This window comes from Gossypium hirsutum, chromosome A06 (genome assembly GCF_007990345.1).
Source record: "Gossypium hirsutum isolate 1008001.06 chromosome A06, Gossypium_hirsutum_v2.1, whole genome shotgun sequence".
NCBI classification, from domain to species: domain Eukaryota; kingdom Viridiplantae; phylum Streptophyta; class Magnoliopsida; order Malvales; family Malvaceae; genus Gossypium; species Gossypium hirsutum.
This window is the reverse complement of record NC_053429.1, coordinates 123,726,490-123,746,428: the sequence shown is the minus strand read 5'-3', so window position 1 is coordinate 123,746,428 and position 19,939 is coordinate 123,726,490. Positions and strand designations below refer to the sequence as shown.

Below are 19,939 nucleotides of genomic sequence, written 5' to 3'. Positions count from 1 at the left end.
AACTCATAAGTAGAGTGGAATTAATCTCAAAATCAAGGGAGTAGTTAAGAGGGTTCGATCTTCTAAAAATGAAAAATTTTCTATTTAATCTCGTTAAAATTTTTAAAATTTTAAATTAGTAAAGGTAAAATTGTACTTTGCCCCTTAAAAATGATAAAATTTTAATTTAATCCTTTAAAATTATAACTAAATAGGCTATTGAAATGGTGAAATTGCATTTTTACTATCGTAAAATTTACAATTTAATTTCAACCCCCCTAAAACAAATTTCTGGCTTCACCACTACTCAAAATTATACATGAACTTTGACTCAATACGAAATTGATATATGAAACTTTAATTTTGATTCGATCATACACATTTAAAAAATAAATACATCAATGTATTTTTATATTAAATAAATATAATTATTTATGTATGTATTATATAAACATAAAATTATGCTATACCAATAATTGTGTTAATAAATTGTGAGAATTGATTAAAATCAAAATTCTATATATAAAATTACACATTAAACTAAATTTTATATATAATTTTAAATTTATCCCCAAATAGATTTAATATACTTAGTTAATCCTAAACTGTTATTGTAAATCTAATTTTCATATATAATATAAAAATTATAATATATTAAATAATATTATTAAAACATTAAAATTAATTAATTAAAATGATAAAATTAATTTTAATTTATTTATTTAATCAAATAAATAATCCAAAAAAATCAATTTAAATTTAGTTATTTAATCAAAGGTAGATTAATTTTTCATATTCTGGACTTCAACAACTTTATACAGTTTAAAAATAGTTTTACACTACCGCTTATCAAAAATCCATTGTCGTCCAGTGGTTAGGACATCTGGCTTTCACCCAGGAGACCCGGGTTCTATTCCCGGCAATGTAATATTATAATCCTTTTTTATTATTCAGAAAGTCGTAGCTTTGTTTTGCTAAGGTTAAACTAGCTATTAGTCCCTTACTTTGCAAAAATTATGAATTTAGCCTATATATTTCAATTTGATCAATTTTAGTTTATGTGCTTTTTGAATTGGTCACTTTTAGTTACTTACTTTTCAAATTTTGAAATTTTAGTCCTGATCTGAACAGTAATAGTTAAAACTATTTTGTTAAATTTGAACTGTGCTATTAGTCTCTTACTTTGTAAAAGTTGTGAATTTAGTCCATATACTTTAATTTGATCAATTTTAATTCCTATGCTTTTTGAATTGGTCACTTTTAGCCCCTGTACTTTTAAAATTTTGAAAATTTAGTCCTAATCCAAATAATAATAGTTAAATCTATTTGGTTAAAATTAATTACTAGTTCTATACTATATGTAAGTTGTAGATTTTGTCTATATTCTCCAATTGAATCATTCTAAGTCCCTATTCTTTTCAAAATTTGAATTTTCAGTCTTGACATGCAAATGACAATTATTAATTGATTATCTGGGTTTTTAGTAAGTACTTTGTGAAAGTAACAAGCTAACATAACATTACACGTATGATAATATTTTTTCAATTAATGGATTAACAACTATCGTTTGTGTCAAGATTAAGATTTCAAATTTTAAAAAGCATGGGGACTTAGAATGATCCAATTGGAGAACATGAGCTAAATCTACAACTGTACGCATATACACAACTAGTAATTGAAGTTAACTAAATGAATTTAGCTGCTAAATTTGGTACAGGACTAAAATTTCAAACTTCAAAAAGTATAAGGAATAAAATTGACCAATTCAAAAAGTACAAAGACTAAAAATGATCAAATTAAAGTATAAGGACTAAATTCAAAGCTTTTATAAAGTACAGGATTTAATAATAAAATTTTACCTGTGTCAGATTCCTTAAAAGACATATGTCGACTATTTTTTCACATGGAAAAATAATGGTTAAATTTCAGTTCTAACCTCTCTACTTTTTTATAATTATATAAGTATGGTTAAATTTCAATTTCAATCTTTATATTTGGTTCAAATTTGATATTTAATTTCTATACTTTAATTTTGACATAATTTAGACACTTGTTCGTTCTTTTTCTTTTCTCTTCTCTTGACATGAGAAAATAATGAATTTCAGTTCTAATCCATCTACTTTTTTAAAATTATACAAGAATGGTTAAATTTTAATTTTGATCCATATATTTCGCTCAAATTAGTTAGTCTAAATATTTTATTCTGATTAAAATGCTGAGGTGAATTTTTAAAAATTGTTAACACCATTAAATTCTCTATTAAATTCAAGTTCATTATAAGGTTATTTTTTATTACATGGATACCAAATGATTTTTTTTTAATTTCAAAATATCACACCAATAAATTTAACATAAAGATTTTAATAGTGTTAACAAATGTACCTAAATTTTAAAAATAAAAAAAGGGATTAAATTCTTGAAAATAAAAATATAAAGATTAAACCCTGTTGAAGATATGTAACTCAAATTCTTGTTAAAATAAAATACAAGTGGCATGATAGAGGGATCTAAGAGGGTGAGGGCCTCGGTACAGTACAGGCTACACAAGTGAATTTTGTATAGAAGTATACTACCCCTATTTGATGTTGATCAGAATAATGTGTTTTAACTTCACCTCATTACTTCTACTTGATTTTAATTAGAATATGATTTTACAAATTTATAAATAGACGTAATCGATCGTCTCTTCTCTTATATTATTCGAATTCAATATAGTAAATTTTCCTCTCATTTGGCCGTGATTTTTTTCCCGAAAGAACTTTTATGTAAAATCTTATGTGTTCTATTTTTCTTTTCTTCTTTGCAACACATTATTATTATCGACATTTTATTATCACAAATTCTAAATAGATAAAGAGTACAAAAATTTTAAGAATATCATAACCTTTAAATTTTTACTTATCCGCCTTTGAAAAATTGCATAATCGTTGGGGCTTTTGGAATTTTATTTTTTATTGTTTTTTAATAAGTTTAAAAATAATAAATATTATTTTTAAAAAATTAAAAATTAAATTTGAGTTATCTGCTTGATTAAGTAGGAAATATAATAAACAATTAATTGTAAAACAAAATGAATTACACATGGGTGGCTGTGATAAAAAATAATAATAGTGGTCGGTTTGTAGTTTTAACATGCACCTCACATTGTCGTTTACGTGAATAGATAAGGATTGACAAACCTTTATGTGACGGTCCAATTTTGTCAATATGTTAAACATGGGTGTGATTGGGAGCCATTAATATCATGGTTAAATTTTTTTTTTTTAATTTTTAAGTGATGACATAATATATCTTTATAGTATAGTATTATTAAATTATTATATTTATTAAATTTAGGTAAAAAAATAGACTTAATTGTTACATATTTAAGGATAAAAATAGATAAAAATAAAAGAGTTCATACTTGTCAATATCATAGCCGGTTCAAGCTACGAAGTAGTATATATATATATACACAACTTTGGAAGCACAAAGCAATCAAAACTAAATACTCATTTCAAGGTTTTAGAAATTGGGTAAACCAAAAAAGAAATTAAGCTCTTAACCATGGCTGCCATCAATCCAGCAGTAGCAGCACCATATTCTATGGGTGTTCATAGAAATACAGCGACCCAAAGCCACAAAGTTATGGCGGCTGCCAATCCAGCAGTGAAATACGGACGTGCAGCTTCGATTCTTTCTACACCCACACAGACACAGTCCCCATTACTACGTAGAAATTCGGTTCCCAGCAGAAGCTCAGACACGAGAATCATGGCTGCCAACCCTGAAGTTTTGTCGTCACCGTCGTCGTCAAATTTAATGGGGGTTCTGTTTTTTACGCAGTGCCAGTTTCGGAACCGTTACGGTCAGGATTTAAAGCTGGAAGACCACATTTATTGGCATGGATATGGAGATCCACCGGAAACTATAGCTCAACAGTCGGCAAGTGAGTTTAGGCACTCGGGTGACACCGTAGGTTCAGTTGGAGCTGTTTCGTATCTTGTCAGAGATAAGGTTAGGTGGATTATTGCCTGGAGCAACAGCGGAGAAGATACGCTCAAGCTTAACAAGGTATCATATTCATTCATATTCAGTTATTTTTGGAAACCCTTTACAATAAAAAATTAATTAATTAATCTTTATATATTATATAAAAGAGTAAGTTGAGTTAAAAATTAATGTCACTACTAAAATAATTAGACAGTAACACGTGACATATTACTTGTATCTCATAATATAAATAAATTAGTTTTTAATCATAAAGTACATAATTTTTTTAATAAAAGGACTAATTTATTTTTTATATGACATACATAAATTAATTTACTTATTTTTTAAATAAATAAAACAAACTGCAATCTAATTTTTAAAACTCATTTTATATTAATATATATTATAATTAAATTTAAATAAAAATATTTCTATTATTACTTAATAATTATGCAATGTGATCCTGAATTTTATAAAAAAAATTTTATTAAAAGATGCTATAATTTTCAGATATTGCTAATCACCTATTTTTATTTCAATTTTTTTATTTTTAATTTAAAAATATAAATTCAATTATTAAAATTATTTAATCAAATCGTGATTTATTATAACATGTTTTTTTAGTTCATTACAGTAATTATTAATATCATTATAATAAAATCCTGATTTATTACAACATCTTTTAAGTTATACGAAAATCAATAGGAAAAAAGGGGGAAGCAGGGGACTTGGCCTCACTAAATTGAAAATTTATGCTTTAGATCTGTCAAAAATTATAAAATTTTAAGTTAACAAAATAGTAAAATTATAATTTAGTCTTAAAAATTGATAAAATTTTGATTTAGTTTTCTAAAACTATAAATATATAAACCAATACAAGGGTGGAATTACATTTTAACCCTTATAAAAAAACAAATTTCTAGCTTCACTCTTGCCAACTAAATGAGTATTTTTTCTTATTACAAAATGTCACACAAGTAAATTTAACAGGAAAAATTTAATAATAATGACAATCGCATGTATCTGAATTTTAAAATTTGAAAAATAAAAAGACAAAATTTATAAAAAAAATAGAATATAAAATTTATAACATATTTTAATCAATTTAAAAAAAATTATTGTTAGCATAATAATTAGTCAAAGTCAACCTGAACTATATTTGAAATCCTATTTATAAAAGTAACTTGAAGAGGAACTTCACCACATTCATGAAGTAAATATAAAATGATTTTCAGTTAAATTTAATTATAAAAATATAAAATTAATATATATTTTAATATTTAACATTTTAGAAATTCAAATAATAAAAAATTAATTTATTTTATTTATGTATTAAATATAAATTGCAGGTGTATAGTGAGATTAATGAAGTAAGTGAAGAAGGAATTGACTGGTGCTCGATAAAAGAATCATTGGATCAAAACGTGCCCAAGTATACAGCTAGAAATAAAAATTATGGATATTCAGCTGATCTTATGATTGACCCAACCAGCAATACACCAACAATGACGGCAACATTCAAATGTGGCGCTTGCTATTGATTGTCCAATAATTTACTCTTTAGTTTAATAAATTATTTTGATTTAAGATGTACTTTTTTTATACATAAATAATGTGTCCATTAATATGGATTAAATAGCTCGTTTTATGTATTAAATTGATTCAAAGTAATCCAATAATGTTTTTTTTAATAGTTTTGTTGATATTAAAATGTTGTTAATAGCTTCTCAAGGATGTAGCTAGGTTGCTGGTAGAGGCCCAACTCTTTTAAAATAGAAATTTTTTTTACTTAAGTCTTTTAAAAGTTTTACAATTTTAAATTAGTAAAAGTAAAATTGTATTCTGGCTTCTCCTAAAAATTTATAAAATTATAGGATATTAGAAATGATAAAATTATATTTTTACTATCGTAAAAATTATAATTTAATTTTGGTCTCACCTAAAAATATTTCTCATGTGACTTAAAAAAGGTATTGCACATATTTTGGTTGCTACTTCTTAAAATTACTATAAATCATCATATTTATACATATTTTAACCAAAAAAAAATTAACAATTGCACTTTAATTTTAAAATTTGAAAAGTAGAGAAATTAAATTCCATAAAATAAAAATATAGTGATTAAATTCTTAATTTTTGAATAAATATATATTAAGAATACTATAAACTTATATATAACTTTCACACTATTCGTTATATGTACATTTTAACGTATTGTGTGCTATGTTTAAATTATTTTTTGTATTATATTATATTTTATATTATTTATTCAATTAAAATTTATTTTTATGTTATATTCGTATTGTATTATATTTATATAATTTTTCATAATAATTCAATTATTTCAAAAAATAATTTTTTTGTTTGTTTTATGTATTAAATAAACTCATATATTTCATAATTTGTTAGATTGATCCAATTTATATAAAGAAAATCATTCATATTAAATTCACATTATTATTATTATTATTATTGTTATTTTCCGTACACATCATGGGCATCAATGGTTTATTTTCCGTATAGATCGTTGACATCAATAACTTATTTTGCGTAGATTTTGAACGTTGTTCGAGTATTTGTGTTATATATATATATATAATATTCTTTTTTATGACACCCACAAGTTTTAATTTTTTATATATTTTTATTACATCTTAAATTATTTCATATATTAATTTTAATTTCATTGACTTCAAGATTACTTAAAATTTAATATATTTTTTTATGTTGATTCAATTTATATAAAGAAATCGTTCATATTGTGTTCACATTATTATTATCGGCACACATCATTGACATCAATGGTTTATTTTCCGTACATATCATTGACATCAATGGTTTGTTTTGTGTAGATTTTAAATGTTGTTCGTGTAACGCCCTCAACCCGGTTTAAGAGTTTTGACAAAGTTAAATACGTTACATTCGGTCACCGAAATAGTCCCGTAAAGCCATTCTTTTTACTTGAGTCGATTTGATTGAAAATCACTTTATTTTTTAGGAGAACCATTTATTAATTTAAACCAAATTTATTTAGTAATTCAATATTAATGTGAGGATTTAAATAGAACGATGTAAGGTTTTTCAAGAAAAGTCTTATCAAAACTTTGAGTATTTTGTAAAGCAGAACCAAATGGCATGCAAATACTAGTAGCAATATTTAAATGTCATGCATAAAATAAATAAACTAGCAATCCCAAACCTAAGATATAAAAACGAGGAAAATACTACATAATTACAAACCCCAAAAAAATAAACGATTAAGAAAATTTTTGAATAAAACTTAAAAGTAGAAATAAATAAAGAAAACAACTTGCTAATCTAAAGGTCCTATGATGTGGAATCGAATCCTATTCTTTTGTTGTAATTAGAGGCGTTCATGGGTCAAGCCGGGCCGGGTTTGTGTCGGGCTCAACTAAAAAATGCCCATTTATTAGGCTCGGGCCGGGCCCAAAAAATGGGCCTAAAATTTTGTCCAAACCCTACCCAGATAAAAATACTAAAACTCGGGCCCGACACATCCCGCCCGTATTAATTTTTTATATTATTTTTAAATATATATAATACATTAAAAATACTAAAAACATCAAAATAAATATTTTCCAACAAATTGAAAATAAATTTTAAAAAATAAGTAGACTTAAATAACATTAAGATTGATGTAACTTAACAAATAAATACCTCTAAAATAATAAAAAAATTAACAAATGCCTTTAAAATAATAACAAAATTAACAATAAAATAAGTTTTATATAATTTCCAAACAATAACAACAAAATAGTAGTAAGTAAAATGGTAGCAAAATAGGAAGAAAACAACAAGAAAATAACATTCAAAAATTAAAAAAATGCAGATTTTTTGTCTTTTAGTGAATTCGGGCCCTGGCTAAATATATCTTACCCGAGGCCCGGCCCATTTTTTAAACGGGCCTTATTTTTTGTCCAAACTCATTTTTTAGGCCTATATTTTTGCCCAAACCGTCCCACATTTCCGGCGGGCCTTCGGGCCGGGCCGGGTAGCCTGGCCCATGAACAACTTTAATTGTAATGCCCTGAATAATTTAAGTCTGATTTTGGTGAAATTTGGCATAAATGTGTATCTGTTTTAGTGGTTAAGTGTTCTAGGTGTGTGTGTGAGGTCTTGGGTTTAAGTCTCATTTTTGGCAATTTTATTATTTTTGATCCTAGCCTTATCCTTACTGGGTAGGCTTTTGTAATATTGTTTGTAAATTTATATCAAAATGAGCTTATTGGTTCGAGTGGTAAGGAGTTAGTGTGTTGGAGATTTTGTGTTTAAATCCCTATGTAAGTGTGGGTGATAATTTTTGCTTCGATGGAATCGAAACTCTGAAGTTTTTGGATGAGAGTCAAGTTGTAAGATAGTGGGTCGGTTAGTTAGTGGGATAATGAGGGGAGTTGAGATATTGTTTTATTATCTTATTTTATTTTTATTTTTATTTTTTCCTCTCTCTTCCTAATTTTCCCTTTGTTTCTGACATTCCCTTTCTTCCTTCTCCACTTTTTTTTTGTTTTCTCTCAAATTTTACTTTTCATCTATTGAATTCCTATCGTTGCATCTGTAAAATCATTGCTTCCCATTCGGTTTAGGTAAGTAGGGCTTTATTGATGGTGGTTTTGACTTTAGTGTGACCGTCTCTTTCTTTTCGGAATTGGCGTAGTGGTGTGGTTGGAAGTTTTTGATCGTTAAGGATTTTTCTTTCGTAGGAAAAGGTGCTGAATCAGTGAATTTTACTTCAACGGCTTAAACCGTGTCTGTAGTTATTTTCGTTGATGGTTCTGGTAAGCTCAGGATTGCAGTAGTATCAAAATCGTACTAGGTATATACCCTAAACACGAAAAATTAAGGTTCGGTAAAAGCCAAAAAAGGACATTGTCGGCCCCAAACAGGCGCATGCCCGGCCATGTGGCTGGCCGTGTGCGAGACACGATCGTGTGAATGTCATAGGTGTGGCCATGCGCTAGACACGGTCGTGTGGCGGTGTGAGTATGGCCGTGTGGGCTACACAGGCTATGCCAGATTGGGAGTGTGGGCCACATGGGCATGCCACACGAGCGTGTGGGTTTTGGTCCAAGCCGTATGAGTCACATGAGCATGTGGGCTCAGGATTCTAAAATTTTCCCTAGGGTCATACAAGTCGTTCCGATCGACTGTGGGCCTACTGTAGGGTCGGTAAGGGCTAACCAAACCCTAATTCATGTGATCTGATAATCTGATCTGAGTAGGACACTGATAGGTATGTCTGACTGTTTTGTTGGAGTATATATGTTATCTGTATACGAGCATGTTAAGCATGCTAATTCTGTTAATTCTGTATTCTGTATCTGTGTTTAGGGTAGGATTTGCATATATGGAGAAAGTGATCTGTACGGCGACCTTTCGCCTATATTCTGGCAGCTGACTGTATATTATTCTATTATGTGTCACATTGACACTATATGGTATGTTGGGATGGGTGGGTATTTTTAACCCCACATGGTGTGATGGGATGGTCGAAGATGGTGTGTAGAGGATGGGGGTAGGATTCTGTATATTTGTTCTATTTATTTGATTCTGATATCTGTATCTGAATGTAAATCAAATTCTGTGTATATTGCATGACTATTTCTATTGGGTTACACACTGAGTTTACGAAAACTCACATCTGTTTGTCTATTCTGTTCAGGTAATCCACAGACTTAGGTGGGTCGATGAGACGGAGGCTTAGCGGTGAGCACTCGACAAAGAACTATTTTTATTTAGTAATATCGATTTTATTTTAAAATCTGGTTTTTCTTGGGAGTTTGTAATTTTTGGGACTCTCTAGACTGTATGGTTTTTAACTTTTGAATTTGGTTTTTGTTTTGCTTTCTTTTCCGCAACATTGACAAAAACATCTTACGCAAACAAATGGTTTTTGGAAACACGAGCTTGATTTCGAATAAAACGTTTTTCAAACTTCCATTGCAAATTCTTGATAACTTAAAATGGTTTCAAATAAGATTATAAACTCAAGTTTTTCGAGATATTAAGACTCCGATTGGTAAACTAATAAAATGATACGTTTGAACTTAAAAGATATAATTTAAAACCCTTCTTCGTAACACACCTAAATTCGGCCATAACGTTAAGGTCGGGTTAGGGGTGTTATATTTCTGCTACTTGAGAGGTAAGGAAAATGAGGCGTGAGCTTACAATGACTCAATGTAAGACTAACCTTAAACCATTATATATAATTATTCAAATAGTAAAACATAAAATTTATAACATAATAGTAAATTCAACATAATAACAATTGAAAGTATAATGTAACCAACATATATTAAATCAATGTATAAACGTAATATATTCAAGATGTAAATGTAAATATAAATGCAAATTCATGTTTTAATTTCCTACCCGTCCATTCGAACCGCCCTCGAGCATTGCTTGACACTCTAAAAACCCACTACGATACTGACCATCCCAGTTTGATTTCCAGTGACGATGGCCGTCCACTTGACATTTGATGAAGATGTTTTTTACTAACTTACCACCTCGATTTGCTCCAATTTTGATGGTGTTTTAAACGACCATCCGGTCCTATCCGGTTTAGATGGTTTACTACAATAACTTAGCCATCCCGATTATTCCTGGTTTGGTGGCTTGTTGGCCTACCATCATAGCTTGACCGATTTTGATGACTTTTTACCTCCTACTTCGTGCAATACTGACTTTTGGTGTGGACTTAAATTGCCACTGTCTCAAACTGAACTCCTCCATTTTCCATTCCCAATTTCATGTATTATGCACATATACTAATCATATCATACTCATTGTCAATATTTGATAATATGCTTATTTAGCACATTTATTGTCACAAATTATCATCAAAAGGCATGCAATCATGCATTCAATCAATCTCACATAAACCTACATATAATTGGTGTGTGTAAAAAAAAATAATATTGCATATACAGGGTTTCATAAAAAGCATATAGAGAGTTTGCACATAGCATGTATAGGGTTTGCATGATAAATATGCACAGCTCACCGATTAAGCAATTAAGGTTCGCATATAATTTCTATGGGTTCACATATAACTTCTACGTGTTCACATTACAATTCTTATAGTGTTTACATGTTATTCCTATAGGTTTGCATAATACATAGTTTGTATAACAACCCTTTTTACTCCCTAATACTACAATTAATTATACATAAAGTTTTAAGTTTAGATCCCACACCTGATTTGAAGACTTAAAAACCTTAGCTTTGGAGAGATTGATGATCTACTCAAGAAAAGAGGGATGATTTTGAAGATTTTGAATTCCTTGATTGAAACATGATTTAACAATGGAAGAGAAAAAGAAAGAACTCAATAATTTGAAAGAATTTTGCAATAGGGGTTTTGAAGAAAAATAGAGAATAAATAGAATGAAGAAGGATAAATTTTATTAGGATTTGAAAACGAGTAATTTGAAATTTTAATTAAGATAAGAAGATAAAAAGATATGAAATTTTAATTATATTTAAATTTTAAAAAATGATAAGTTATAATTTCAAATTAGGATAAGAAGATAAAAATATATGGAATTTTAATTTTAAACAAGGATAAGATATGATTTTAAATTAGGATAAGAAGATAAAAAAAGTGATGGAATTTTAATTCTATTTAAATTATCTTTTATTTAAAAAAAACATAATATTTGAATAATTTTAAAATTGTAACTCCTAATTTTTGGGATGTTACAGTTCGAGTATTTGTGTTTTATATATTATTTTTTGTGACACCCACATGTTTTAATTATTTTATAAATTTTTATCACATCTTAAATTATTCCATATTTTACATAATTTATTATAGTATTTTAATTTTAATTTCATTGCTGATTGAGTCTTAACTCAGTTGACATCGACATTGTTGTCAGTATAAGATGACGTGGGTTTGAGTGCACTGAAGCGCATTATACTCTTATTTAAAAGTTGGAGAGGGTCTCTCATTTCCATAATTGCGTGGTGGCTTATCTTCATAGACTCAAATCCGATCATAGACCACTTTTGTTGTCCCTTAGGCCTTCACTTCACTCTCCTAAGGGATGACCGTTTCGATTTCTTATAGGATGGGTAGAACACTCGGATTTTTCGGAGTTCGTTCAAGATAAATGGAGTTTTAATGGATGTATGTCGGCCTCACTTACTCATTTTATCAGTCAGCTTAAAAACTGAAATAAGGATGTTTACGGTCACATCGAGATTCACAAAAAAAGTTTAATTCAATGGCTCATTTGTATTTAGAAGGCTTAGGATTAATTGTCTGACTATTTAGTTCAATTAGAAATAGAGGTTCATGAGGAGTTAGATAATGTTCTTCAGCATGAAGAACTCTATTGGAAATAGAAGGTAAGATGTGATTGGCTTCTTTTAGGTGACCAGAATACAAAATTTTTTCATAGGGGCACGCTTTAGATTACTTTGTTTGGTATGAGCCCTCTAAAGGCTCCAGGTAGCTACAATTTTCATCTCTTTTCTTTCAGAGTCAATGGGACCGTGTTGGTGCTTCTGTTTGCACATAGGTTATGAAGATTTTCGCAGAGGAGTGCGTTGATCCTGAGTTGAACAACACTTTGGTTGTCATTATTCTAAAGGTTCAAATTCCATAGAGTTCTTCACAATTTCAACCTATTAGTCTGTGTTCGGTTCTCTACAAACTGATTATGAAAGTTATTGCTAATCTGTTTAAAATGATTTTTCCTAGAATTATTGGGAAAGAGTAGACTGGGTTAATTGTAGGTAGGAACATCTCAGACAATATTATTATAACACAGGAACTGATTCACTCCATGAAAAGCAAACAAAAGAATAAAAAAATGGTTGGCTGTCAAGATTGATCTTGAGAATGCATATGATCGAGCTCGTTGGGAATTTATTGATGCTTCCCTCCAGGCTGCAGGTATTTCGAATAAAATTCTTCAATAAAATTCTTTAATAAAATCTTGATTTTTTTACATATTTTTTTATTATATGAAAACCAATAGGGACATAGGGGGGAAGCAAGGGCCTTGCCCCCCCAAAATTAGAAATTTGTACTTTAAATATGTCAAAAATTATAAATTTTAAGTTAATAAAATGGTAAAATTATAATTTGGCCCAAAAAATTGATAAAATTTTGATTTAGTTCTCTTAAAACTATAAATATATAAACCAATACAATGGTGGAGTTACATTTTAACCCTTACAAAAATAAAAAAATTTCTAGCTTCAACCTTGTCAACCAAATGAGTATTTTTTTATTGCAAAATGTCACACGAGTAAATTTAACAGAAGAATTTTAATGGTAATAATAATCGTATTTGGATTTTAAAATCTAAAAAATAAAAAAAAAACAAAATTCAAGAAAATAAAAGTGTATAAACTAAATTTCATATTCACATAGAGTACAAAACTTATAACATATTTTAACCAATTTAAAAAAAAATTGTTGCATAATAATTAAGCAAAGTCAACTTAAATTATATATATATTTGAAATCCTATTTATAAAGGTCATGCTTATTGAGCCGTCACCACATTCATGAAGTAAATATAAAATAATTTTTAGTTAAATTCAATTATAAAAAATATAAAATTAATATAAAATTTTAATATTTAACATTTTAAAAATTCAAATAATAATTAATTTATTTTATTTATGTATTAAATATAAATTATAGGTGTATAGTAAAATTAATAAAGTAAGTGAAAGAGGAATTGATAGGCGTTCGGTAAAAGAATCATCAGATCAAAACGTATCTGAATATAAAGCTAGAAATATTAAATATGGATACTTAGTTAATCTTATAATTGATCCATCCTGCAATACACCAATAATGACGGCATCATTCAACTAGTAATAATGTGGCGCTTGCTATTTATTATTCAATAATTTACTATTTGATTTAATAAATTGTTTCGATTTAAGATGTAATGTTTTTATAGATAAATAATGTAACTGTAACACCCTAAACCCGTATCTGTCACCGGAATAGGGTCATGAGGCATTACCGATCAATACACATTATTCACATACATAACATATACATTTATGCTTTCATATATAATAACCCATCCAACAAAATCATATCGTCCCCTTTTTATGGCTCTACGAGGCCTTAAAGCATGCTTAAAAAAGGTTTGGAACTAAATCGATAACATTTGCAAACTTAGGGAAACATAAAAAATTTTCCAATATTTAAGGGTCACACGCCCGTGTGAACAAGTCGTGTGCCTCACACGGCCACCAGACATGCCCCTAGCGCAGGCCGTGTGAAAACAGGACATACATACTGACTTGTATCACACGGTCGAAGACATGCCCGTGTGCCATGGCCGTGGGTGTGCTAGGCCATGTACCATTTAGGGGGTATACTGACTTATATCACACGGCCAGTCACACGTCCGTGTGTCTAGGCTGTGCCAAACCTATAGGGTATACTGACTTAATTCGTAGGGCTACCCCAGGGGACACACGGCCTTGTGACATGACCGTGTGTCGCACACGGCTGAGATATACGCCCGTGTCTTTGCCTGTGTGGACAAAAATAGGCCATTTGAAAAACCAATTTACCACCCTTTTCACAATCACACATAGCAACCAAAATAACACCATTTCAATACATCTTTAGGCAACCAAAAAACATGCCAAATTCATACTCATATCATGCCATCTATTCACAACCTATACAACCACTCAATTCCACAATCAAAACATACAATTTTAATATGCCAAATTCATCAAAAACTTGCATAATTTCAAATGCATTAACTCATCAACTTGTCATCTATCTTATGCCTCAAAATCAATCCACAACACATCATCTTTCAAGCATTAACTTACCAAATGGCAACTAACTCCATGAGCAACCATATAACCATACCAAAACATGAGGCAACTTATACATCATATATTAGTCATCAAACACATATTTCAAGCCAACTTAAATGGCTATAAACACATTTACATTTACAAGCCAAATCTCATGGCTATAATCACAACTTAAGATATACTAAGATGACATTAGCCTATACATGCCATATACCATATATACAAAGATCCAAAAGTACCAACAAGTAGTCGATAGTATGATGACGTTTCTCGATGATCCCCGAGTCCAAGTTAGCTTCGATAATCTATAAAACATGAAAAGAAAAACCCACAAAGTAAGCTTTAAAAGCTTAGTAAGCCATATGAAAATAAAATCATCATATGAATATTTACATATCAATTTAAATATGCTAAGCATAATTAACCACATACATGATCACAAACCTTTCTCATGGTACACATATTCAATTTCACCATTGAATTCATCAAATACTTCACTTTCCAATACTGGTATGAATCTCGCAAGTACCTGAGTCATTCAACTCATTAAGACATTCTTTCTCGACTTGTCTTTGCCCTTTGAACCATTCAGAATCATTAAGGATACTCGAAAATCACATAAACTCGTACAATGCCATATCCCAGATATGGTATTACATGTTATCACATATCGATGCCACTGTCCTAGATAGGGCCTTACACGAAATCGATTAACGATGCCAATGTCCCAGACTTGGTCTTACACGTAATCTCAATACAATGCCGATGTCCCAGACATGGTCTTACATGTAATCACATCTCGATATCCTAATGTCATGACATTCGTATCCTGTGTTATTCCTAAGGTTCGTACAGGACTTTCGGATGTCGTAACTTCATAGATTCTTGCTCGTAACTGCTCATTCAACATTCATAACAACTCAATCAAGTAAACACATATAATTCAATTTAAATACATTCATTTGCATATGAACTTACCTCGTAGTCGGAAGTAACGGACGGGTTCGATTATTCGATAACTTTCGTTTCCCCCCGATCTAAATCTGATTTCTTTTGTTCTTGATCTATATACATTCATAATTAACTCTTTTATTCATCAACACATTCAATTTCATCCAAAAACATATATTTTGGCATTTTTTCACTTTAGCCCCTAAAGTTACACATGTATTCAATTTAGTCCCTATTTCATAAATACACAAAATTCACAAAATTGGACAAAACCCATGCTATGTAGAATTTTTTATAGGTCCTTAGCAGCCCATACTTTTCATATTTTCACAATTTAACCCCTCAATTTACACTTTTCTCAATTTAATCCCTAATTGACATTTTTGTCAAAAATCACTTTACAAAACATGTATATCAAACACCAAACTTGCACAATTCATCATCAAACATCATAAAACTCATGGATTCATCAATGGAATTTCACAAAATCATCAAAAATTTCAGAAATTAGGGTACGGGCTAGCTAGTACTCAAAGCAACGATCACAAAAATATAGAAATCATCAAAAACTGAGTCAAAACCGTACCTTAATCAAGCTTTTAAGTTTTCAAACCCTAAAATTCTTCAAATGGTCTTTCTTCTTTTGATTTTCAGTGACAAATATGAACATTTACATTACTTTTCATATTTTGTTTTATTAATATTAACTTAATTATCAATTTCTAATTTTAACCCTTAATAATAAACATATAAATCACTTAATATAAGGTCATATATGTCCATCTCCACTAACCATGGTCTAATTGAAACATAAGGACCTTTCTTTTTATAAGTCATGGCAATTAAGTACTTTTAACAAGTGGAATGCATATTTTGTATTTTACACGATTTAGTCCTTTAGTTAAATTAACCACTTAAACAATAAAATTAACATACGAAATTTTCACACATATATAATCACATATTTTAAACATCAAAAATAATATTAAAAAAATTTTACAACCTCAGATTTGTGGTTTCAAAACCACTGTTAGGATTTAGCTAAAACCGGGCTGTTATAGTAACATCCCAAAAATTAGGGGTTATTAGAATTAGGTTTGGGAATCGAGAGAGAGTGGTCATGCCTTAATTTTTTAAGATTATCTATGCATTTTTAGGAAATAAATGAGATATTGGTTTGTTAGTTAGGTGTTAGTGAAACATTCCTAAAAATCCAAGTTCAAATCCCTTCTCTCTCACAATTTTTATTATTTTGCAAATTTTGCCTTAAATCCTAGTATGCGACATGCCTTGTTTTTAAAATAAATATTGCAAAATTATTTTAAGAATGAGGAAAAATCCTAATGGTTAAACGAGATATAAGAAAACATGGAAATTAAATGAGGTCCCAAGATCGAATCCCTTTCCTTGTGAAATAATTAAATTTTACAAAATCCCTTGTTTTTTTAATGCATGTGCCATCCATACCTTTGAACCCTAAGTATAAATATAACTTTTTATTGCATTTTTCATCCTTTAATTCAACTTTTACCTACCCAAGCTGTTCACCCTCTTCCTCTCCTCTTTTCTTTTCAATTTTCTTTCTTTCTCCCATTGTTGTCGGCGCCTACACCTGGTTTTACCATCTCTTTCTTTTTCTTTTTCTTTTTGCCACAAGATTTGTTGTCATTTTTTCTCATTAAAATCAGCCCCAAATCTGAAATCTTGAACTCCAAGATCGATCCCGAACATTGCCAAGAAAGTGCCATTGCCGTTTCTCTTGACTAGCTTGGGTAAGGTCTCTACACTCTTCAATTTCTTAATTAATATTGTCCATTAAAAACCTAATTTCCAGATCTGGAATTTTGGGGATTTTTAATGATTTCAAAGGTATTTTTCCAGAATTTAATGAGATCTCAAACCGTTTTAAAATTCAACCCCAATTTTGGCTACCACAAGTGGTAGTGCATGCACCTATGGGCAAGAAAAGTGATTGTTTTGTTTCTTGGTTCTTGCCTATATTTTTCCAGCATTAATTTGAGTTCTTGAACCCTCCTAATAAGCTTTTAAACCCATTTAAATTAGGGAAAAATGTTCTTGATCGATTGGCCATTCGGATCCCACAAATCATGAAGCGTAAGTGCAATTAAGGGTAACTAGTTTGTTTGGGTAAAGGTTATGAATTGATTAAATGAAGGAATTTAATCATTAATTAGCTACTGATTTTCCATTATATTATTGAATTAGGTGCTGACCCAAATGCCCCAAATCATCCGTAAAGGCGAAGAATGATTGTACGTACGTTTCACATCGATACAGTGTAAGGAATCTAACTAATTTGGACTAATAAAATAGTTATAATTTCAACGACTGGTTTGAACTCATAAGTGGGTGTTTGGGGGCTGGTTTAATGGTAAATTGATTGAATTCATACTGAATTTTTGTTTAGGTTTGTTTAAGGAATTATTAAGGAAAATTGGAAGATTCGCTAGTACACTGCGAGGAAGCGAAAAATAAAGTGTGGGTCCTAAACTCATAAAATTGTTTGAAAATGTTAAATATCATGTTATATATGATAAATTAGCTTGCTGTTTGGATTGTCTTAATAGCCAAATTATTGATTTTTTGAGTGGCCGAACTAGGTATGTTTCGAGCCTTAAAAGATTAACATGTTGGCAAAATTGCTAGTTTGATAGTATGAATGTTTGATTGAGTTTGTAATTGCATATTTGAGTTATGAGATATGAGAATGGTTGACTGAATGATACAATGTGTTGAAATATTAAGATTTTGTATGATTTAAACGCATGAGATATTTGCTATATTGTGTATTGAAAAGGGTGCTATTTATGCACAATGAAAATCTGTATGGTATGTGAAATTGAACGATATTAATTGATATCAACTCAATGGTAATTTGAAAGATTGGAACATTGTTTCCATTTACTGAAAATATGTTAATATGAAGGACATGCTAAGCATGTCAAATGAATATGAAAAGTATTGAGATATAATTATGTATGAGATTGTGTGGCATATTGCATAAGCATTGGGTTGGGATTTTGTGGTTGACGGATGAGTTCCGTGGGGTACCGGCGGCATATTAAGTCGGCACTATTCGTAGTCAATGCACTGCACTTGGAGTACCGAGAGGAATGGTGATTTATAGCATTTTTACTGGCAGCTTGTCTGCATTTTTTTTGGCAGAATTTTCTACATATTGTTATCGGTGGTTTTAACCACAATAGGCTTAAGCCCATAATGTTTTGGAGTTCGGATGACGGGTTTTGGGGAACTCGTGGTGTGTAGCGGATGGTATGGGTAGGAACCTTTTTGCATTGCATCATGCTTACGACGTATTCGAATGTTATTGATTTATGATATGTGGTGTATTGTGTTATATTGAATGGTATCGAAATTAATGATTGTTACTCGAATGAATGATGACCTATGCTCATACACTATTTGACTTCAATTTGATAATGGTTATGTAATGACATGAAATTCCTATGATGGTTCTGTTTTCTTTTGTTAATGCTAATACGTTCCACTGTATTTGATGTTTTTTCCCGTTTAAATAATTGTTTGACTCACACTGAGCTTTTCATAAGCTCACCCCAATAGTGTTTAACTTTTCAAGCAAACTTCAAAATTAGGACCGGACTCGGCGTTCGGAAAATCAACTTGGGCCTCGGATTATTATTATTTTAATTAAGTATTATTAAGTCTTTATTGGTTTTGGCTTGTAATTTTTAATTATTTTTGGTTTGTGGCTTGGTAACTTTTCTTTTGGGGATTTTTGCATGAATGGATTACTCAAGCATAATAACCGAATAATGCATGATATCGGGCTTAAGTAAAATTTGATATTGTTCCCTAGTTTCCACTACACTGCAAAGGAATTGTTTTTGAAAAACAAATCGATAAGGCAACTAATTTTCCAAAATGACTTGAAAAATGGTTTTTCCGCTGCATTAGTTTAGCTTCAAGTTTTTTTTTTAAAGGAGAGCGACAAGCGAACAGTTTTTCTAAAAAAATACTGTCAATAATAAAATGAATCTTAAGCATACACGACCTAATGAATGAATGCTTTTAAGCTAACTCAAAGTACAACTACAGTTTTCTTTAAAATGAGTTTATTTAAGTCTTAAAAAGTAATGTAAGTTAGCTTAGCCATTTCGGTGGCTAATGTAGCCTTCTCAATCTAGCAATAATGTCTAGG

The 19,939-nt window shown here is 29.8% G+C and overlaps 1 protein-coding gene, 1 long non-coding RNA gene and 1 other non-coding gene across 3 annotated transcripts; all 3 read left to right on the top strand.

Annotated features, from left to right (window-relative positions):
• Positions 1–835: 835 nt before the first annotated feature.
• Positions 836–907, top strand: TRNAE-UUC (transfer RNA glutamic acid (anticodon UUC)). The gene has a single exon. It is a non-coding gene; the product is annotated as a tRNA-Glu (tRNA).
• A 2,464-nt stretch (positions 908–3,371) lies between these two features.
• On the top strand, positions 3,372–5,640 carry LOC121203159 (uncharacterized). Its single transcript, XM_041116180.1, has 2 exons — positions 3,372–4,032; positions 5,301–5,640. The coding sequence occupies exons 1-2, from the start codon at positions 3,526–3,528 to the stop codon at positions 5,490–5,492; spliced, it is 699 nt and encodes a 232-aa protein (XP_040972114.1). The 5' UTR covers positions 3,372–3,525; the 3' UTR covers positions 5,493–5,640.
• An 11,615-nt stretch (positions 5,641–17,255) lies between these two features.
• On the top strand, positions 17,256–19,214 carry LOC121230786 (uncharacterized). Its single transcript, XR_005928903.1, has 2 exons — positions 17,256–17,510; positions 17,965–19,214. It is a non-coding gene; the product is annotated as an uncharacterized lncRNA (long non-coding RNA).
• Positions 19,215–19,939: the final 725 nt, after the last annotated feature.